This window comes from Homarus americanus, unplaced genomic scaffold, assembly GCF_018991925.1.
Source record: "Homarus americanus isolate GMGI-L3 unplaced genomic scaffold, GMGI_Hamer_2.0 scaffold41027, whole genome shotgun sequence".
Lineage (NCBI taxonomy): Eukaryota > Metazoa > Arthropoda > Malacostraca > Decapoda > Nephropidae > Homarus > Homarus americanus.
Genome location: NW_024745073.1, coordinates 323219 through 346480, shown reverse-complemented (window position 1 = coordinate 346480; position 23262 = coordinate 323219). Strand labels below are relative to the sequence as shown.

The following is a 23262-nucleotide window of genomic DNA, read 5'->3' as shown; positions in this document are numbered from 1 at the left end:
TAATTCACCAGAAATTTTATATAAATCTTAATTTTTTGTACTAATATATTTCCCATTTGCATCAATTGAACCATCTACAGCACAGTATGCAGGTTGATTCTGTTAATCATTACTTTTATGTGTTTATTTCAATCTTATATTTATTCCTCAACAAATTTGCTTAACTTGCATTAAATTAAAATTTCATTTTCTTTTGTATTTATAATTCACAACAGGCACCTCACTCATAATTTAGTATATACAGTAGTTCTATACGCTTAAAGTCTCCTACCCTATTCAAATGAGCCATCATTTACTCTACACATTAATTTAACCTAATTGTATTGGTTTCACTTTTATTGAATTCCAAGTCATATGTAATACTATACAGTAAACTTATCCTTGAAGGTGAGGAGACAGTTAAATTTTTAAGTAAGAGTTTAAATATGTACTTTAATTGAAGGAATTAATGTTATAATATAGTAATGATCATTACATTTCTTCTCATTAAACTACATGTATTCATACACTTTATTATTTACTGTTTTGTCAACATTCTTAATCTGGGATTTCTCACTCCCACTTCCCTTCTCAGTATGGTTGACAATGTGGCAATACACTTCTATAATTTTGTGATCTCACTCTCCCTGTGGATTGTATCTCCACTTATACCAGCACTGACTAACAATTCATTCTTGCAACTTATACATTCTGCTTACAGATGGCAAGATTACATTGTACATTCCACAAGTCAATAAATGAGACTGTAATACTGTACATATATATAGGATAAAGTAAAAGAAAAGCTTATGATAAAATCAAACTACGAAATTTATTTACAGTAATAAATATAAACCATGATTTCACTGTTATTTGAATTCTTCTTTTCCTTCTTGGCTCTCCTTGAAAATTTCGACAAGACGTAATTTCCCCATCTTCTGTGGTGGAGTGTCCGCGGAAGAGACCTGTTCCTCTACTTCCTCCGGTGGTGGTGTATCAGTCTGGGGATGAGATATGGAACAACACTACAGTATTTACCCCCAAAAAGAGATGTATGGGTTTTATTTGCCCGCACATACACACACACATGCATGTGCTCTCTCTCTTACCTTTCACATGCTGTCATTCAATCAATCTTACTGTTAATAGATAAGGTCCACTGTTAATTATACCTGTGTGAAAAACAAGTGATCACCACAACAATATATGAGTTTCAATGTTCTCAAATTATGGGGTAAACCATGACACCACACCCTTCCTGGCGTCTTAACATTATGATGAAAATGGGGAAGTAAGAGACCAAATAACAGAAGAAAGAAAAAGTCTACAAAGTAATAATTAAAGCAGCAAAATAATAACACTTTTAGCATTTAATACATAATGCTATTGTTTATTAATTTCATTCATGATCATATTTAATGAAGAGAAAAGACAAGATTCTTTCTGCTCATAGGTTTAAACCACATTGGATCTTATTTGGTGACACTTGTTAAAAAATTTCACCAGGTACAATTTTACTATCTACTAGTTTGTAATGATGAATGTAATGTATTTTATATTATGGAAGTAACTAACATGCAAAATAATATCGAGTATAATAAGTAGGCATACAAATACAGATGCAAATATTCATACATAATCAGATTTTGATTTAAATTGGAATTTGTTTTACATTACCAACCTTGAGAGGAGCACGAGATCTATCAAGATAAATTCCTCGAGCCTCCAGAGCTAGTGCAGACTCCTGCATTATTTGGTCTTGTGGGATACTGCCATCAGCTTGCAGGCGCTCATATTCCTTTACAAACAGCTGGCACACAGTGGGCCGAGGATTACTGTCTAATAACTGAGCTGTTCCATAAGATCCATATTTCTTGTAAAAATTTCTGTAAATCATATAGGAAAAACAGTTACCAATCAAGAATAAAAAAAATAAGTGTTAATAATAATACATAATATGAGATTCCTTTTGATGAACTTTACTCTACTTGTCTACAGTACAGGGTACAGTATTATATAAAAAAATGACATGATATGTAGCATGTGGGTCTAATATTATGTAGCTTAAACATATACAAATATATTGATATAATTTATATGAAAAGTGTAATTTTTATTCTTTCAAGGCCTTTCCCACTTAATGTAGGATTACTTTACATAGCAACACCCATCATCAATGGTAATGCACATATCTCTCACCACTCCCTCCTGCACACACAGCCACTCTTCTTGATGGAGTGATAAATCATATTTATTACAGCATTAAATAAACACTTGCACCTACGCTCTTATAACATCCTCAGGGTAAAATATCTGCCGAATCTTTGTCTCTGGAGGCTGCCTGTCAAAGCGTGGCTCATGCTTGGGAGGGAAAGCTTCATACACATCATACCACAATGGTTTATCTTGTGGCTTCATAGCTCCTGACTTCAGTAACCCAGTAGCTCTGAAACAATGTGGTTAAAAACTTGTTAATTTACTTCAAGACTTTGACCTGCCAGTCTAATAAAACCATACACCATATAATCATTTTTTAACCTTAAAACTTAAATACAGTACAGTAGTGCAAACCAGGAGACCTATCACTATTTATAATACAATACCAGATACTAATATTTGCATATTATTATTTAATTTTTGTGTATTTGTTAACCACTTATATATACAGTACTGTATGTTCACCTGACTTGACTTTTCTGCATCACAATTGCTGCTTTAATAACTTTTATGTACTAAAATCAAACTTGTTTTTGACATTTAAAATGTAGTAAACAGTTTTCTACAGTTGCTCATAATAACACGCGCTGTTGTAAAATATTACCAAAATAAATTTTTGGTCAATTTATACTATCACACCGGTCTTTATTTCGGAATTAAAATAATTTTTTCCTATGTATTTTGATGAGTTTCGAACGAATTTGGTATTCATTTCCACAGGAAATTATGTGTTTTTTAGATCCCCCCACCCCAACAATCATAACAGTAAAAGTTGGATTTTTTTTAGAATAAATAACAAATTATATTACCAACCAACCAAGAAAACCGAACCTAACCTAACCAGGACCCCCGTCGGAGGCCTGGAGCTATGGGGTCAGACCACCTCAGCCATAAGTAAACAAATCATGGCGACACTTGTGACTGAGCAACAGTAATAATCTTGAAAAATTAATATCTCGGTTATCCTTAACTTCCGGCGGAAATATCATAGAAGAAAAATGTCTTAGAATTGTGTAAACATTACGAGACACATATGTTTAATATGGACATAAAGACCGGTATGATACTGTAAATTCACCAAATTTTCTTATATGGCGATTTTTTTTTCAGATACTTAGTTATCTCAGACCACTATTGGTAAGTGTTACCTAACAGCACACGCCATACGAGAAAGAAAAATTGTGAAGAGCCAGAAATACAGCCAATGTTACAAAGTCCAATTCCAGTGTAATACAGCAATACTATACTACTGTGTGTGTGAAATTCACACCTTACCATCCAGTGTAGACACTGCCTCGGCTAGGGAGGCCTTCAAATATAATGGTTTTCGCACTATACAGTACAGTGATCTGTCCAGTCCACAATGTCAAAATGAATATTACCACTACTATATAAAACTATGTACACTTATTTCTAATGTGGCTTTCAAAGCCCTTATTAAACTTACCTTGTATATATCGTCCCTATCTTCTCCAGGCGATTGCCAGCCATCTTTTAGTAAATAATGAATATATGTCTTTACAGCACACCATCAGCAGTACACCAACACCCGCCACCCGCTCAAGAGCCTCTGTTGTCCAGCTCATCCTCACAAATTTTTTTTTTATAATATTATGATTTGAGGATTATTTTATCATTAATTTGATATTTTTATCTAAAATTTCAAAATATATTATGAGGTGAGAATATATCAGTGAAATTAGGCAATTATTTAATGTTATACCGAATGAGAACAATGTAAACACACTAAAAGGCTTGTGTTGTCCTGCAGCCTCAGCCTCAACTGACTGTATATAGGTGTGGGAAACAAGATGGTATTTGGAGTAAAACCCACCTGTGTGAAGTGTAAGGCAACTGAGTCAAATATCTGGCAGAAAGATGACAAAGAACAGGTGTTATGTACAGAGTGTTACACAGTTGCTAACACAGCTAACCCCAAACTGGCTCCTGTGAAGGCAGTGAAAGATCGAGAGGAAGATGAACAAGATGCCAGGAAGGAAGAAGACAAGATAGATTTAGATGACCACAAAGATGCTGACTCCAGTAATGGTAATGGCGGCAGAGATGATGACCAAGATGGAGAAAAGGACAAAGACTCTGCAAAAGGGTCAGAGAAAAGGGAAACTAAAAGAAAAACGAGGAAAGGAAGACAGGGTGGAAAGGGGAGTGTACCAAAAGGAAAAGGCAGGAGATATATATTCAAAAAAAGTGTGAGTATAACAATATTGTATACAGGTGCTGTAGGTTGTGTTATCTTGCACTTAGTTTGGTAATTAACACACTGGAGCAGGTATGGCAGCCATGTTGACAGACTGTGTGGTTGATGGTACAGCAGAGAATCGCATATGTGCAAAATGCGGTATGAGGTGCTTCTTTTTGCTTAGGCAGAAATGTTAGATTAGTCAGAAAGAACGCAACCGTACTAACTAGCATTGTATAGTCTGACCACAAATGCGAATTAGGCTGCCATAGCAATAGATATCAACGTTTTGCATACAGCTGCCATACCTACCGTACATCTTGCGAGTACACTAATGTTTTGGAACAGTATCACATATTAACCAATAATATGAAAATTTCAATAGAAGGTAATTTATTTTCTACCTCATGAAAACCCTATAAAATGGCAAGGATTTGTAATTTTTGAAGTCCATAATACTAATCTACTTTGACACACTATGGCACTATATTCACAGTTTACATGTTGAATGTTACAAACTACATTATATAATGTAGATAAGATAAACTTTACCTATCCTAAGTTAGGTTGGTTCATATTATCTCTGATAAATCATATAATGTGGAAGCGTTGGTATGAAATTGCTAAACCTCATAATTTCTTGCAAAAATAATTTAGAAGGAAAGTTTCTGGTTCTTCATGTGTACAGAGTGGTATGAGGATGGTGTTGCTAAGAGGTATACAGTGTAGCTTACCAACATGTTTAGAACAGAAAAAATGCAAAAGTATTATTAATCAAATTTCTAATCCTTGTCATTTTATGGGATTGGTAGGTACAGTAATTCTAAAAAGAATTATGATTATTTTCTCCTGAACACTAACCTACAGCCGTTACACCCTCTTTCACTATTCCCAGTAAGGGTTGACGTTTCCTTTCATAGCCAGGATTTGTTTTTTCGAAGATAATAATTGAAGATAATTACTGTATTATTTAGGTCAGCTTTTGTTAAGTTGGTTTATTTGATGAATAATGAAATATATCATCTCAGGTTTAACCTTTAGGCATCATATTTCTATTTTTAATGCAGGCCACCAAAGCACCAGCAGCTGTAGCTACTCCGGTCACTTCTGAATACCTGTTTTATAAGGTGAGGCGTGTACTGCCGTGTTATTTATTGTAGTGTTTGATGTACAGCATTGAAATATATATGAACACTTTTTTGAGCCTGTAAAGTTTATAACTAAACATATCCTGTGGTCTTTTTTATATATTTTGTGAGAATAAGCTAGAATAAAACTTTGCTGTACAGTATTAATGATATCTTGTATTTTACAGGGGTTATATTATCAAGTAGGAGATATTGTTTCATTAATTGACGTAGATGGAGGGACATACTACGCTCAGATACGAGGACTGCTGCAGGACCAGTACTGTGAGAAGAGTGCTGTGTTAACCTGGCTCATACCCACTAAAGGTTCTCCTCCACCAGAAAAGGGATTTGATCCTTCTTCTTATATTATAGGTTAGATATTTCATCTGGTTTATATTGATAACACCTTCACACTTACTGTTAATTCTGATCAGATAAAATTTACTGGGTACTATACTTTTCACTCAAAGTTCATTCATCTGATGCTTAGTCTCCTTTTTCTCATCTATTTGAAAACATTCCATTTTCAGACTGCAGGATCGCATATTCTTCTGCTTGCAGCCATTGGTATATTGTTCTATTCAGAACATTTTAGCTTTTTATATGATTATTGCTTCTCGATTTTCTGATTATCTTTAGTTGTTTTTAATTGTATAGCTTATGCGCTAACCTCTTACTTTGTTAAAATTAATGAAACCATATCAGCTGAATAAAGTCATTTGGCATCACCCAAATAAAATATAAAAAGTGGCATTCCCGTAGTGAAGCGGATAAACTTCCAAAGATTGTTGCTGTTTTCCATGCACATTCATCGCTTCATTGTCAATGTATACTATTTTGAATTTAAGGCAGTTGACTCAAGGCGTAATTCACTTTTTTCTGTGGTTTTTGGTCTTATAATGACATCCAACAAGCATCCAGGTGATATTGAAGAGGAAGTACCGTATGTTACCCTCACCATTTTCGTTGATCAAGGCTGTCAGGGCATTATTAAATGACTTTATACTCCATAATTGCTTCTTCATTCTCATTTTTAACTTCTACTGTTAAATTTTTTCCCCACAGGACCTGAGGAAGATATACCTCGAAAACTTGAAAACATGGAGTTTGAATGTCATGCTCCCTCTGATTATTTTAAAGACCGCACCTCTCCATATTCCACCATGACCTACCAGCCACAATCATGCTTTGTATGGTCAAGACTTGGACCCCAAATCAAACCGATAGAAAAAGCAAAAGAACTTATGACCAAGTAACCAGTCGTGATTGTGAATTTTATTACTTTTCAAATAAAGCAAACATTATTTTTACTTAATTTTTATATCCTTTGGAACACAATTGATAAAGGCAGCTTGTAACCATTTAATTGTACGGATTTAATCAAACTATTTTCAGAAAGGAGTTATGAAGCATTATCAAACCAATGAGCTAATTGGATCATTCTAAGGAAGTGATCAGTGAGGAAACAAGTAAAGGATCAACTCTGGCAGGTACTAGGGCCATATCAAAGTGCTCAAGAATGCTAGTTATGTGCCCTATATTATAATAGTCACCTGGTAAATGGTATGAAGCCAAAATGATAGTGGGGTTAAAGCATAATTATGGTCATACCATTCATTATTTTCAGGAATCTTTCACATATGACGAATAAAGGTTCTGTACAGGTAGTCCACTGATTTTCAGGCACCCCCGGAACCAATGCCACAACAGTTGACACTATCAACCGTGTTATCAACTCTGAAACGGAATTCCTGCCAGTTACCAATTCCTATGAGGAAGTGTTGTGAACTGTTGTGTTACTCACATAGGTAAACACTAAAACTCAGCTGAACCACCCACGGAAGAGTCGGGCCAATGGTTACTTTTACAGTTTAAGGGATCCGGGGTGCTTCTTGTGTCATAACTTCACACACACATATGCAGTACTGTATTGTACTTTCCATGGATTGTTTAAGAATTTTTTAACTGACAATTTTTAAGGTTTACTTAACACACCAAGTATAAATAAATATTCTTGAAGATCAAATGAAATTTAGGGTAACAGTTTGGGAGCCAGAACACAACCCCTTTATTTCCCGTAAGTGCCATTGGTTTATAATTTGTTAGTCTGTTGGAACCTCAGCCCATGGATTAGCTTATGAGGAATTTTCTGTTTTTCTAATCTTGGTAGCATCTCTGTTACCCCTCTTAAATTATCTCTTTTCCTTACTAATTCTCTTCTACCAACTATTTAAACCTATAATTCATTAAAGCTCTTCATATACAGTAGTAACAATTTCTTGAGAAAGGAATAATTAACTAAGTTATTATTTATAACTAGCTTTAATAGAGCTGTTTAAAAACTGTTTATATATTTTGTTCAGATTTACCATTCAAACAAATAAAATATACATTACTAAATAAATATAGGCTATGTTTCAGATTCTAATTTAAATACAAGTACCTGGGCTGTAGGTATGATCTCCATCAATTTTCTGGCAAAACAATCTGATAGTGTGAACACATCTTGAGAATGAAGACTAAAACTCTGTATATACTCCTGATTATTCAGAGTACAATAAATTCTTAAAACTGGTGATTTAGATCCCCCCCCACCCAAGTATTAATGCATTTATTAGTGTTTAATTCTCTATTGGCTTATGTAGTTTTTATGTCTCCTCTGCATTTTTTCTTCAATAAAACCACAATCATTAACAGCATTCAAGTGTTTTATGGCTTTCCTCATACAGTAGTAATAACAATCAAACTATACCTCTCTTATCAATCTTACTTCAACCCTAACTTACTGGGGTGGCCCAAAGTAGAAAGTACCAGTATTTAGTATCTCTGCACTCTTCTAGTCACTTCTGATTCCAGGAGGGGATATGGAAAGTCTATTCCACTCTCCAACCCCAATTTTTTTTAGTGCTGCTCCTCACAAGCAAACCACCAGCAAGAGATTACATTTGTGACACTTAATTATTGGTCTATGTCCTCCTCAATTATTTTGTTTATAAAAAAAAATATTTCCTACTTCTATACCTCCATTTCACCTCTAAGGTAGAATGATAGGAAAAAGTTAGTTCAGAATCACATTTTACAAAAATGCAAATTCAGTACATATGTATAAAATTGAAGGGTGTCTTAAGACTTTGGGAATAATTAAACATTTTAGATCCAAATAACAACATGAAAAGAAAGTGCAAAGCTATAGAAAGGTACAATATATTATTTTTAGCTTACAGCATATCAACAGTAATATCAATTATAGCACACAATCAAAATCACATCTGCAGAAAGCTTTTTCAGTATATTTAACAGTTCCAAATTTAATTGTTGATTACTTTTCGGTTCTATTGCATTATTTTTTCCATTACAATTTTGTTCTCTGCTGCAAGATTTAAATATATTTATCTTTTAATCATTTCCTTCTCTTAGGTTTCATTACGCTTTCAACTGTGTATAGATTACACCATAAATAATTGTATACAAATTAATGTATATATAGTATACTGTAGATAAATTTTCTTTCACTGACACAGGTATAGTGAGCAAATAAGTGAAGATGCTAATTCCCTGAATGGATTCTGCCAAGATTATATGATGTTTTATTTCTACGTCTACTCAATTCATTTTTGTGACTATGACAGACTGTAGGTACTGTAGCTGGTTTGTCCAACGGTCAAGTGCAGTGTAGCGTGCTGCACCCTCTGCTCCCCTTGTCAACTCCAGTACTTGATTCACCTGGTCTATCCGTCCATCAATTGTGCTGTAGACAGAAAAGGATAATGATCCTATGCAACACTTAAATTTATATAATTAATACTTAACATCAAAAGTACTTTATTGTTTAAAAGACTGTAGATGCACTAATAATGATGGAAGGAAGATTGTTAGGTATATACTATAAAGATCCAGGTGAAGAAGGCATGTGAATGGGAAAATTAAGTCAAAGCCAATTAGATTACCTGTAACAAGGTATTACAGGTAGTTCTGCTATAACGCGATAATTGTGTTCTTGTAAAATATCGTGTTATAGAAAATCGCGTAATAGAAATAACAGGGCTTATGGAGAAAATAGGGTTAGGTGCAGATTACTCGAAATCGAAAAAATTTAGTAGTTAGCCTAACACAAAGGATAGCACAGTCTAAGTAAATGTTACATTCATATCTAATAATGAAATCATACAGTAAATTTAACACTTTACCTTGAAAAAATATGAATGTAACTTGATGGGGGAGAAGGGTGATTTTGAGGTTGATAACATCGAGCTTCTCTTCAAGTGTTATATCCTTTCTTTTACGATAATCACCGGAAATTCTATCATCAGAACGCTTTTTGGAGATATTCTTCTTTACCATATTCACAGTTAATACCACAAAATTGGAGAAATAGTCAGCAAAAATCGCGTTATAGCAAACAAGCGTTCGCGTTATACAAATATTGTTCCGAATTCATAAATCGCGTTAGAGCAAATTCGCGTTATCAAAACACGCGTTATAGCAGAACTCACTGTATACTGAGTATAGAAGAAAACTGAAGATAATACTAAGTCAGAACCAAAGAATCTAATAATAACAAATAATATCCCAGACATGGGGAATAATGATATGAGAACATGAAATTGAATAATTTCATGTAAGAAGCTTATACATAACTGTGTGGGTGCACTTAACCTTTTAAAGGGCGGTGATACACCTTCAAGTTTTATTCCAGCTAATGCCAGACTATTTTATTCTGCTGAGAGAAGCCCCTGCCCTCTAAAGGATTAGAGTTAAATCTAAGAAATTCTTTATACACAGAGAAATATTTGAGTTACTGTCCTGTCCTGTCGTGTGGATCCTCTTACAAGTTAAAATACAATAAAGAGATAACTGACACTTACTTGTCCAGAATACACTGCACTAGCAAAGCTTCAACATCTGTGGCATCAATATTGAGTTCATTTGAGATGAAAGGGATATGGATTCGTGTGTAAGGCTTGATCAACTTTATAAGAACCTGCGTGCGAATGTTTCTTAGTAGATCTGAAATAGGAGAGGATGATAGATAACATAACATCTAGAATCTTTATAATGATGTGCAAGTATATATGGATATTAGTACAGTAAGAGGTGGGAACTTCATTATTCTGGAACTCATACATATAAAAAGTCAATCTGCTTTGGCTTCACAGATCTACTTTTATTCTCATAGTAAACAGAAGCTGAGAAAAATTAAAACAATATGACACCTTCCAACAAGCAAGAAATTGAATGGAAATAGAAATTGTTCATTATAGTTAATCAGTTCACACTTGTTCAATATTTTAAAATAATGTTCTTGCCACCTTATCACAGTACAAAATAATTTCTAGTCTCATCATATTTACAAAAAATCATAGTTTATATCTGAACATAAAAGTAAGTGACTGATTTACTGACCTTCAATGTGTTCTCGGATAAATGGATCATCCATTATATTTGATCGATTTTGTTTTAGAATAGTTTCAAATTCATTAATATCATCATTCTGGTAGGCAGCCACCAAGTTGGTCATTGCTAAAATTTCTGGGTCATTCTTGTAGGGTTTTGCTTCTTGGGAATCAAATGGGTTGATGCCAGATTTCATTAACCTGAAAGTATTGTGTTTGTTTAGATAATACAGTAAAATTCAAGATTCCAAATAATTATTTAGGATTCATGAAAAATTTTCTTCAAACTCTGAATTAATAACTTTCAACTTACATATTTGCTAGAACAAGATACTTTAGGCAAGTTGTCCTTCTTGGGCTGCCTGATTCATCATAATTTTTAAAAGCTTCAAAAAAATCTGTATGGGCCTTCTCAAATTCACCTTCCCGAAGATGCATTTTCCCTCCACATTCTGAAAGAAAAGTCAGTTTTATTGAAAATGTGAAATTCTTGTTAAAGTATATCTAAGTTCTCATTTAGCATTAATACATAATATTGAAGTAATTAAAAACAAAAGTAGCCAGTTATTATTATGTACTGTACTGTACAGTACAGTATTGTTTCTGCCTTTTAAACACTTAGAAGTTTGTTTCCATCTCTTGAAAGTTAGCAAATATATTCTTCTTCCATTGTGGTTATGATTTTTCTTTAGTAAAACAACATAAACTTCCCTATTTGTTGTCTGCAGCATTGTGGGAAGTGACCTGGAAATTCTCTCTGCCTATCTGAGATGTGAACACAAAGTATCTTATAATCAAACTGAACAAGGATGTATAGATACAGCAGGACAACCTGGAGGCTCTTCTGTCATGGTCACCCACCTGAAGAGGAAGGAGTCATTGATAAAATAAAGAAAAAAATAATGGGAAGTTAATTGTTAGTATATAAACAGAAAGAATGACCTGATCCATACCTCTTATAACACCCATGATGAGGGGATGGGGTATTGCTGATTTGATGTGAAGTGACTGCTCGTACAAGGCCTGAAAAGAATAGATTTCCTTTACAAACAATTACTAAGAACAGTTGCAGTGGGAAGGGAGTGATGGGTAAGGCTAGGCTGTGTGAAGTAACTGAGAAAAAACATATGTGCGGCCACTTACTGTAGAGAGAGAATACTGTACTGTAGAAGAAATCATAGTATTACTTTACAGTAGTAAGAAAGAATTCAAGAAAATATATAGAGGAAGAAAGTGTGGGTGCAGTTGTTCTTGGTTCTCCCCCGTCCTGCATTATGGTGTACAATAGACTGAAAACATAACACTATCACACACCCACTCACTTTTGCAAACTCTTACCAATTTAACCCTAACAACTCAACTCAACTGGCTGCCTTCTATGAGATACCTACTATTACAGATATACATTTCACAACACTTAATGCTGTAGTGTGCATGGACCCTTTAATAAATACTAACAATACAGTACTGACTGATATTTCATTTTCACCCAAGAGTTCCTGTAATTTAAGTGCCCTTCAAACAGTGGTTCATTTTATACAATTCACCAACCTTCAGCTTTTTGTTGTTCTTTTGGGCAGTATACATCTGGATCTCTAGGGCATATATCTCCAAAAGTTGAGTCCCTTTCTTTAAGTCATCCTCACCTTCATCCGTCTGTTTACAGGAGAAACTTGTAAAAACTTAATAACATATTGCATTACAATATAGTATACATTCTTCACCCCTATTTCAATGATTGTTACTTCAATAACAAATTCTATTCTTTTATTTTCATGATCCCTAGTGAATATATTACATATCACTAGAATAAAATTATTTCTTAAAACCCCCTTTAATAACGAGGAAAAAACATCTGAGACTCACAACATAACGTACTTCAGGACTTACTTGACACGACTGGTGGAGCTGTTTCAATATCTTCGAGAGTCTTGTGTAATCTTCTCGGTCAAAATACAGTTTACCCAATTTAGTATTTGTTTTAAACCACAGTCGGTCATTTTTCGCATCTTTTAAGGCTTCTAGTGTAGTCTCATAGAAGTCTTGAAGTAATTCCATCTAAAATTTAATGAAAAACAATTGGTAAATAGAGCTTATAATTAATGGTAAAAAAAAATTAAATAAAATACATTAATTACTTTGAACCCGCCATAAAACAATTTGATATGATTTATGAGCAGTGTAAAAATTCTGAGTATTGTATATTGAAAGTAAAGCCATTCAGTCTGTCTGGTACTGCTTTAAGGACAACACGAGTACCATATGTATTTACTGTATTACTCTATATCATGAAACAAATTACAGTACAATACACTTATGAGTTCCAATCATTCTAAACCACGAATTTCTTAATATCAATCCCCTCAAGGTACATACAGTACAGTACAGTGTATCCAAATGTCTCTCAAACACATACCAGTAATATACTTAACCATGTTTGAAGTTACATACTGTCAAAATAGGAAAGATAGAGAAAATAAGAAGAGAGCCAGAGTAATACTTCTGCCATTCTTGAGAAGTGCAGAATTTCTTCCTTTTGGGAAATAAGTTCAGGCAAAATTAAGATGGCTATTTGGTAGCAAGGATGAACTTGCTTAAACTTCAACAAATTAAATGCAGTCACTAACATTCTTGGATGTAGATATGTAATCCAGGATGGAGTTGATGGACTTTTCACTGTAATTTCGTGTGACAGCCGATTTAATGTACGTCAGCAAGTGTTTATAGCGAGTCATCATTTCCTCATAGTTGCCCTGAAATATATAAATACTGGTTCAGTATATATATATAAGGTATACACACACACACATCAGACCATAATCACATCATTAATCAATATACTAAAGTAACTATACGCCATACCAATCTAAAATTGATCTTTATCATTTGTTTAAGCGCCTTGAAGCCCCATTCTCCTTTATCCCCGGCTTCCAGGTCCAAGACACGCTGGAAGGAGGTAAGAGCGGCTCTTGGATCATCTTCTTTAAGAGCTTTGCTGTTGTAGTATTGGTTCTCTAGATCTACGTCCGGTTCACTATTGCTGTCCTCCGAGTACTCCTGGTGAAAGGTGACATTAAGAAAAAATTAATTTCTTCCTTTGATGAATATTTGTTTATTCTATGATGTCATTTCTGATGGTGGTAAAGCCATAAGCGTGTCTACAAAAGTGACTCCAGTACTATAAGCCAGAGGCCCTGAATACAGTACTGGTGCACACTTTGGTGATCAAGACCATAATCATCACTGGCCTAAATTACTGTACAACTGTATGTCTGAAGTTAGCATGAATAGATCACACAAATTATTATACCAGAACTCTGCTATTTATTCTATCTAAAATTAAACATATTAATGAATTCAGAAAAGAACCAGTCACTTAAAAGTTCACATTACTGGAAACCTTTAAGGCAGGTTTATCCAGACACAAGTGGTAGCCTGTATTTTGACTTCTAATTTTAACAATGTGTCCCGGGCCATGAACCCATAGCCTCTCCTAGCTACATCTACACCCACTGGAAGAGAATTCATTGAAGACTAACATTATGGAGTACCTGTAACATACCGGCTAGCAGCTAATGATATATGAAACCATGACAATAGCCATCACTAAGGTAACACTTGTATCTTTGCCACATCTTTCCTCTCTGTCCACCGAATAGTTATTCAGTATCACTACTACAATACACAAAGACCCTCTGAAACAGTATAATTCACTCACATCACCGATATATCTCACTCACCAAGTCATATTCTTCCTCATCATCACACATAAAGTCGTCCTCAGCGTCCGACATGATGCAGTGAGTTTGGTCGGTTATTAACAAGAGCACGAGAGACCAACAGACCCAACTGCCTCTCTGTGCTGCCTTCAGATATTAATTTTAATTTTTACCATTAGTAGTAAGTCAATATATTCAATAAATCTCACATGAATATAAAAATTTTCATTTGAATATGAAAAATTTCTATGAATTAGAGACGATTCACTTTGTTGTTCACTTGTGGTGACAAGGTTCTTGATTTATGGGGGAGAAAGTTTAAAGACTGTGATGGTACTTCTGTATATATTACCCCAAAATATATGTTTTATGTTCACACGAAATAAAAGGATTAAAATATCAATAATGATTTGGAATGGATGAAATGTTTGTGAAACTATTTGCCATTAATAAACTTATTTGTAAACGTGCTGACTGCTTTGGTTTAAATATATTTATATTATTTTATTTCAATAAATATATTAATTTATATAAATATTCAGGGAATTATCTTCATCTATGAACAACTGCTCGTATTTGTTTAGATAAAACTCAAGCAAAAAACTTTCGTATACAAATTTTATCAAATCAATTTTACTTATAGTATTCCAAAATGAAAAATATTATATACTGTATATATAATTACATAGACTATAATAATATTTTTCAGCTACTTGAAAAAAATCTATTAGCTTCTCATTTGAACACCCTGATTGAAGATGTAAACACGGTGAGGGAGGAGGTGAGTACTGCAGCAGCCTTCTTGTTAACATCTAATTTGGAGTTTAAATAACCTTTAATAGTCGTTTGTTTGCTTCAGGTCTAATTCGAACACCTATTTTAATGCATAGAATGTACCGTAAGTCCGGCAGTGGATCTAGATCTGTATATTCTTTCAGTAAAATTGTCGTGGAAGTTCACATTGATTAAGTATATACAGTTGCGGAAATGTGTTCCTGCACCCCTGTGGTAACCCGTGTCTCCAAACGGCACCGTAACAATAGTAGTATCACTGAATGATTGGGTATTGGTCGTGTGATTGGTGGACAGGCTTGCTATAGGTCATACAGGGGTCACCACAGGGGTGTAGGATCACATTTCCACAACTCTGCACATGACAGCTCGGTAATTCTCTAGACCAGCTTGTTCAGTATGAAAAAAATGCGAACATTATATTACGGAAATTGTAATTCCTCCACTTGGGTTGCGGTAATCTTGATGTAAGAAAAAAATTGCTGGTAACTCAGACTCTTGTTCCAGAGTAGTGAACAAAACTGGAACAAAGTGCACTGGAAATGACATCTTTAATTTCATAGTTTGACACTTGGATACAGTGAACGGATTTTTAAAAACAAATTTCACTTTTATGTAAGGGCAGTAATATTGTAACACTGGACAATTGTCCATTAATCGTGAAACTAGTACAGTAAATCCCTGGAAGCAAACTCGAATACAGTCCTGTAAATTTGATGTCTTTGCCACTCTATTGTTCCTAGAGTTGATGCATATTCTTAAACACTCAACTGTAGTTAACTAAAGACTTAACTATTACGGAGAAAATTTTTTAATTCTTTAATTTGATGTCGAATTAGTGTCCATTAGAACAAAAAAGTTAGGCTGTATTTGTAAAAAAAATAATGTATTAATAATACAGTAATAATATTAATTCAATGAAATTGTCATATGTACAGGTTTAGTATTGAATAAGCAAGTTTACAAAAAATGCAGTTATACAGTTCATTGGTAAACAGTTAAGCAACTTGACCAAGAAGAGCCAACAAAACTGTCAGGTGCTTATTTCCAAGAGGGTGCTGAGTAAATGAAGAACATATGAAAAGTACAGTACATTAGTTACATCCAAGGCCAATAAAACTAGGTTTATGGTACACAGAGATTGCAAATTTACAGTACAGTACTGTAGACTATCTGTTGTTAGCCTTTCGGCATATCTTAGATGTTTAATGGAGTCTAGTTATTGATATGTTGCAGGAATTAATTTATATAATTTGACATACATTTGTTTTACTGATGCATTTATTTGTTTCTTTACAGGTTACACTGAACATGGCACAGAAGTATGTGTAGCATAGCTTGTGCACGAGGGTTGAACACCCTGGGGCTGGCAAGTGAGATAGCCAAAATATATTTTGTTAAAGGACCTGTGCATATTTTATCCAGACCACGTACTCAAGGTTTAAGGTATTCATACCTCAGAAGTTTACACAATAGATGCAAATCTTCAACAGTGCTTCTCAGTGGAAGCCACTCACAGGATGGAGGAGATGATAATGGAGATAATGTATTTGAAGTAACCAGGGAGGTGCCATTTACAAGAGCCAATGGTGATAAGTTTGATAAAAATGTAAAGGTTAGTAATCTGGGTATTTAATTACATAAAGGATTGGATAATTCTTAAAGAGAATACAGTACATTTTGACTGTACTGCACTGTACTGTACACAGTATTATTGACAAGAAAATAACATGAACAAGTGGTAGATGATTTGACATTATCCTTTACACATCTTAATTGTAGATATTTTTTTCCCAGATCCTGCTTATAGAAAAATCATCAAAACTTAAATTCCTAATAAGTAAGGAAGCACCACTGCTCCATCATGCCCAGGCTGGTGCAGTTGTGGATGTCAGAAATGGCGCTACACAGATGGGTTCTTCCTCTGGTGAACATGGAGCACAGGAAATTCACCTCCAGGTGGATCAGTTATTAAAAGATTCTCGAACATCAGTTGAAAGTGCCAAAAATATACAGGTAATTATGTTTTTGTTTAATTTAAAGGATAGCGGACTAGAGGCACTCTTAATTTAACCCCTTCTCTCTGGGGACACCACTTTTGATATTTTATTTGGCTAATGCCAGACAATTTTATTTAGCACAGAGGTGGTTCCATACATAAGTGGTTAACAATTACTGAAATGTTGATGGTGTGTGTAAGAGGTTGTGTACAGGGTACAGTATTATTAGTGACTGCTGTAAAGTTTACAAGTACAGGTTGACAACCTTTTATCCGAAATTCCGAAAACCGAAAAGCTCTGAAAACCGAAAGTTTTTTGGTGTAGCAATTTTTTTTTTTTTTTTTTTTTTTTTTTTTTTTTTTTCAGGGATTAGCCCACCCAGGCATAGATCACTGACCCACATCAGGGCTTGGGGGGCGAAAATGTAATAGTAATACTAATTATTATAATAATAATAATAATTATAATAATAATAATTATTCATAGTAAATACAAATTTTAATTAAAAAAGTACACCAAAATAAAATAATAATGATAACAATAATACTGTATTAATAAAATAATAATAATACTAATAATAATAATAATAATAATAATAATAATAATAAAGAAATACAAGAATGAAAAAAGATAAAAAGTGAGAAACACGACCTAGACCCATGAATTATTATTATTACCTATATTATTATTATTATTATTATAATTATTATAATTATTATTATATTTTTGCCCCCCAGGCCCCAATGTGGGTCAGTGACTTGTGCCCGGATGGGCTAATAAAAAAAAAACCCTAACCATTCTGAAAACCGAAAAATTCCGAAATCCGAAATGCCTCTGGTCCCAAGGATTTCGGATAAGGGATTGTCAACCTGTACATAAGAAAATTAAGTACTGAAAAACTTGAACAACCTCAACTTGCTGAGATAATTTATTGGCACAAATATTTATAGGACTAATACCGGTATTGCATGTAATTATAAATGCAATGTGGGAAATGATAATGACTACCGGTAAGTCTGATTTTGGTCTGAAAATATAACTCAAACTTATTGGAGATAATTTATATTAGCATAAAGAACTTTAGGACTACAATCTGTGCCTGTGATACGGTAATAAAGAAAATTAAAAAATATGGGAAATTGTAATGACTTACCGTGATAATGTAACCTAAACATCTTTTATTATATTTTAATTGTAGGCTTCAGAAAATAAAGAGAGAACCATAAATGGGAAAATAGCTAAAAATATTAGAATAATTATACTTAAGAACATAAGAAAATAAGGAGTCTGCAATAGGCCGGTTGGCCTGTGCATGGCAGCTCCTGTCGAGAGTTACCACCACTCTCTATCATCCATGAATCTTCATAAAATCTTGTACTTTTCCCATAAATCCTATTTGCTATTTATATCTATTCTGAATTTGGTTGACTGATCTAGTTACCTTCTCCAGCCATATGAGGATGTGGAGTACATAGAAGAAACAAAAGACAGCATACGAGAGAAAACACAGTTAGTGGGAGCCCTTCCTCCAGGAGCACTGGACTGGAAACCACAGCGAATTGATTTGAAGAAATTAGGTTCTTATTATGCTGGACTGTCCAAGAGTAGACTAACTGGTAGGTGCACATCAAAATTATCAATGCAAGCATTTGATATACAGTACTGTACATATAATTACTGTGCTGTACGATTTGAACTGATCATTCATAGTACTGTACAGTACTGTGCCTTTATTTTCCCAGATGTGGTGTCATCATATAAAATCTTGACAGTTTTTAGTGGTTTTGGTTAAAGTCATGAAGAACCAAGGCTTCATACTATATTTCTATTTGATTCATTGATTAACTTCAAAATTCGTAGGATATAATACTTTACAGTGCTATTATATACTTTAATACCATACCATGAGTTTTGATTGCCAACCACTCACATTATATTTTGATGTTCTAATTTTAAGATCATAAACTCAGAATGAAATTAGGTTTCTGAGTTAATTTCACCCAATTCTAGTTAAGTACTGTATGGGCATTGCTAGTAACCCTATGCCTTATTTAGTATATTAAAAATATTATTTTATGACAATTTATTATATGTTGTGGCTTCTTAATGGTGATGACTATTTAAGAATGATAGCTAACACACAAACTGTATTTTAGTGAATATACATAGATCATTAATTTTTACTTGTGGGAGAGAGAGATATACTTGACTCGTGACATTCTTCTCTGTAGGTTTAGTGGTGATAACTGCAGTAGCTGGATATGCCATGGCTCCAGGTCCCTTTGATCCCACCACACTAATGCTCTGTACTCTGGGTACTGGACTTACATCTAGTGCTGCCAATGCTATTAATCAGTTCTTTGAGGTTCCATTTGACTCTCAGATGGACCGTACCAAGAACAGAGTTTTGGTTAGAGGTAAGTCATTTGGAGTGTTCTAGGTTCTATTGGGTATAAAGTATTTTGATTAATATGTTCTCTTACCCATATTTTATATTTAGTGATTTTCAGTGAGAAAAAAAATGGAATCCACATATCCTCTGTGTATGATAATCTTTGGGGTTGATCGTAGAGGAGAGAACATCATAGTAGAACACATCTGGTAAATTAGCTAAAATAAACAAATGGTAGTAAATGAGAGAGTCCATGTCCCTCCTTAATTAACAGCCCCCTACACCATAGTGGACCAGGACTCAGAGCTCCCAACATTGAAAATGGAAAAATTAATGAACCATATTTTTCTTTCCTTACCCTAACTTTATTTTCTATTATGGGATGTTGATATTATCTCATTCTTGAAATAAATGCTGTGAAGGTGGATGGGTATAGCATAGTTTAGTCCTTGTTCTTACATTAGTATTTCTTTGTTATGGTCTGTCAGTTATTATTATCATTATTGTTATTATACTTGTTTTAGGTTTGGTGACTCCATTGCATGGCATTTGTTTTGCTGCTACTTGTGGTACAGCAGGCATGGCTATGTTGTACTTTGGAGCAAATGGATTGGCTGCCAGCCTTGGTGCTTTGAACCTACTCCTCTACACAAGTGTTTATACACCCCTGAAGAGGATGAGCATTATCAACACGTGGGTGGGATCAGTAGGTGAGTATTGACTCGTTGATGAATGCAGCTGCCTTTAATTTGGACCAACTTATCAGGTCTGTGTCCAGATTTTTTTTCCATTTACATGTCAGTAATTTACACCAGATTGGTTAGGATATTGGTACAGGGTGCTACTTCTTGTAGTCTGGGCCTTGCAATTGTTCATGACATCTTGATCTGCCAAATGTTTGTCCAGTCACATCTTGAAGGGTAGCACATTTGGAGACCTGCAGTAAGCACCTAGTATTCCATTATGTTGGTTCATACATTCATAATATCCAGCAATAGGATGTTTTACCTCCTTGGCTTCATGTGCGTATGTCTTCAATAGCTAGCTTAATAATGTGATCTTGGTGCTTTAGAAGGTGGTCTCAGTTTCAGGAGTACTGTATTGTACTGTACTTCTTCATGATACATACCTTGCTAAATTAGGTGTTACAGAATACAGTACTGTATATACAGTACCTTGCTTTGTTAGGTGTTACAGATTGAGAAAGATTATTAGTAGCTACAGTACTTAGATTTCATTTTAATAGTGTCATGGAAATGTTTGAGATTATGAAAATGGACAAAATCTAATAAGTTTCCTAATATTGAGTGTTTGTGTGTCTATTACAGTGGGTGCAATTCCACCTCTTATTGGGTGGGCGAGTTGCACTGGAGGTCTAGAGGCAGGTGGTTGGATTATGGCAAGTATCTTGTTTGCATGGCAGTTTCCACACTTCAATGCCCTCTCCTGGAACCTCCGGTCTGATTACTCACGGGCTGGGTACCGCATGATGTCGGTAACTAATCCAGGTATGAATATTATGAAAGGAAATTTTTAAAGATTGTTTTTTAATTATTTGTTATTCAGAAAACCCCAATATTCAATCCCTGGAACTCTCCAATAGCCAGGTTTTATTTATTTATTTTTATTTTTTAAGCATTCCGAGAAATCTGTCCATGCCAGGCATAGTAACGAACTTCCAAGGATTGCATCATGTTTCCACCTAAGTGGGAAATTACTTTTGTTTATTCATGTGACTGAATGAACTCATACAATAGGTGTATTTTAGCAATGTTAATGCCATAACTACAGCACAGATATTAGGTATTTGAAGATACTGTAATTTGTTGAGTACATACAATAGGTACAGATGGATAAAGAGTATCCTATTGTAAATAAATAAGGGAAAGTGACAGTTATACGACTTAAGAAGGGAAACTGGATGTAATAATATACAGTATTTTGAATGGCTTGGTTCCATTGGTTTTGCAGAAAAAAAATTTTTGTTAAAAAAAAAATTAAACCAGTGGTTTTTTCACTGTCACATTTCGGCATTTATGTGTTATTCTGGATGTACTTAAGTAGTTAGACTCTCTCCAGTCTCTGATAATCATATTCCCTCTCATTTTTTTATCTTCACATTAAATTTATTAAATAAAAAATCATGGCAAGCCATAAATTAGATTAATGCATTTATTCATGTTCTTGGTTTTTATTAAACTCAAGAGTTTTTGTGATGAATCTTATTAAAATCTTGAGATCATTTTGTTTCCATTCCTTTACTTAGTTGTGCATAACTAAGACCTTTATGAATACTTAATGGATTTATACTTTCAGGTTTATGCAGAAGGGTTGCTCTACGATACAGCATAGCCATGATTGGAATTTGCACTCTTGCACCCATGATTGATGTTACAACATGGACATTTGCAGTTGACTCACTGCCACTAAATGGCTATCTTTCTTACCTTGGTAAAAATATTTGTTGTTTATATCATACTATTTTTAAAAATAATTTATATGCATTCTCAACCCATCCCCAAAATAGTAAATATATGTTTGTGAATGAGCAGTGCAAGGTATCAAATTATGTGTGTGGCAGGACATGCTGCAGACAGGTGATGCTGGCTATCCAGGAAGTGTTATGTAGTGTGTGACTGATGATGGTGCTCTCATGTGTGTCACAGCTTCCCCACATATAGTTAATCTTCACCTGAATTATATTTTTGCAAGGATGAAAGGATTTGGTCCTGTAACACAAATCAGCCCATAAACCTAAGACTGGCTGTTTGGAGTACAGTTGTGGAAAGATTTTTGCAGTTGGATATTTTATGGAAAAAACTATTTATGTTGATAACAAGCCTTAACTTTATTCCAAACTTAGCAAATTGTACCTTAAATTGTAATGTGATAGAAACTTTTTTTGTTTACAGCTTGGAGATTCTACGAAGATGCTGACAGCAAGAGCTCAAGAAAACTGTTTTTGTTCACACTTATCCATCTGCCAGCAGTTATGATGCTAATGATTATAAGTAAGAAGCACTATAGTAAGAAAAACAAACTGGATACTGAAAACACCCCAAGTGAGACATCAAACACCACAGATCTAGTTCCTGTTGGTATCTGTAGCTGATAGTACGTACTTAAAATGTAACAGGTAAAGTATTAAAATTCTGAAATAAGTTGAAAATGTATGTAGATATTATTTCCAATTATGTATATACATATAATTTATGAGTGAAAGGATGTATTTCATTCACCTTTTCATTCTATTTTATTTTCTTGAAATTTTTACTAATACAATAACCATCCAACTTTTATCAGTATCCAGAGACTCTTGTTGAATTTTGTTTCAGAATAATAATAACTCCTATTGCCAGATAGTTCACATTCACCGAACACAACCCAAACCAAAAAGTTTATCACAGGTCTGTACTGTATTAGTTAAAAGACGAGTGCAA

General features: G+C 34.1%; 4 protein-coding genes across 8 annotated transcripts; 2 read left to right on the top strand and 2 right to left on the bottom strand.

Annotated features, from left to right (window-relative positions):
* Positions 1-792: 792 nt before the first annotated feature.
* Positions 793-4144, bottom strand: LOC121878475 (28S ribosomal protein S23, mitochondrial-like). 3 transcript variants are annotated; one of them, XM_042384719.1, is made up of 4 exons: positions 4031-4144; positions 2264-2425; positions 1661-1865; positions 793-980 (listed from the first exon to the last, which is right to left on the bottom strand). In XM_042384719.1, the coding sequence occupies exons 2-4, from the start codon at positions 2395-2397 to the stop codon at positions 849-851; spliced, it is 471 nt and encodes a 156-aa protein (XP_042240653.1). In that variant the 5' UTR covers positions 2398-2425; positions 4031-4144; the 3' UTR covers positions 793-848. The 3 variants fall into 3 exon arrangements, with proteins under 3 accessions (XP_042240653.1, XP_042240651.1, XP_042240652.1); XM_042384717.1 differs by lacking the exon at positions 4031-4144 and adding an exon at positions 3644-3778; XM_042384718.1 differs by lacking the exon at positions 4031-4144 and adding an exon at positions 3472-3495.
* LOC121878474 (GATA zinc finger domain-containing protein 1-like) lies at positions 4001-6832 on the top strand. The gene is made up of 4 exons (XM_042384716.1): positions 4001-4406; positions 5464-5523; positions 5712-5898; positions 6592-6832. Exons 1-4 carry the CDS (start codon positions 4008-4010, stop codon positions 6780-6782), a joined length of 837 nt encoding a protein of 278 aa, XP_042240650.1. The 5' UTR covers positions 4001-4007; the 3' UTR covers positions 6783-6832.
* A 1000-nt stretch (positions 6833-7832) lies between these two features.
* On the bottom strand, positions 7833-14816 carry LOC121878473 (COP9 signalosome complex subunit 2). 2 transcript variants are annotated; one of them, XM_042384713.1, is made up of 10 exons: positions 14660-14816; positions 13782-13976; positions 13547-13672; positions 12798-12977; positions 12471-12575; positions 11873-11942; positions 11233-11371; positions 10930-11120; positions 10392-10533; positions 7833-9274 (listed from the first exon to the last, which is right to left on the bottom strand). In XM_042384713.1, the coding sequence occupies exons 1-10, from the start codon at positions 14711-14713 to the stop codon at positions 9130-9132; spliced, it is 1347 nt and encodes a 448-aa protein (XP_042240647.1). In that variant the 5' UTR covers positions 14714-14816; the 3' UTR covers positions 7833-9129. The 2 variants fall into 2 exon arrangements, with proteins under 2 accessions (XP_042240647.1, XP_042240648.1); XM_042384714.1 differs by having other exon boundaries at positions 12810-12977; positions 14660-14815.
* A 522-nt stretch (positions 14817-15338) lies between these two features.
* LOC121878470 (protoheme IX farnesyltransferase, mitochondrial-like) lies at positions 15339-23044 on the top strand. 2 transcript variants are annotated; one of them, XM_042384708.1, is made up of 9 exons: positions 15339-15419; positions 16730-17045; positions 17228-17446; positions 18881-19046; positions 19662-19847; positions 20347-20532; positions 21151-21330; positions 22139-22273; positions 22735-23044. In XM_042384708.1, exons 2-9 carry the CDS (start codon positions 16755-16757, stop codon positions 22932-22934), a joined length of 1563 nt encoding a protein of 520 aa, XP_042240642.1. In that variant the 5' UTR covers positions 15339-15419; positions 16730-16754; the 3' UTR covers positions 22935-23044. The 2 variants fall into 2 exon arrangements, with proteins under 2 accessions (XP_042240642.1, XP_042240641.1); XM_042384707.1 differs by lacking the exon at positions 15339-15419 and adding an exon at positions 15516-15536.
* The last annotated feature ends 218 nt before the right edge of the window (positions 23045-23262 follow it).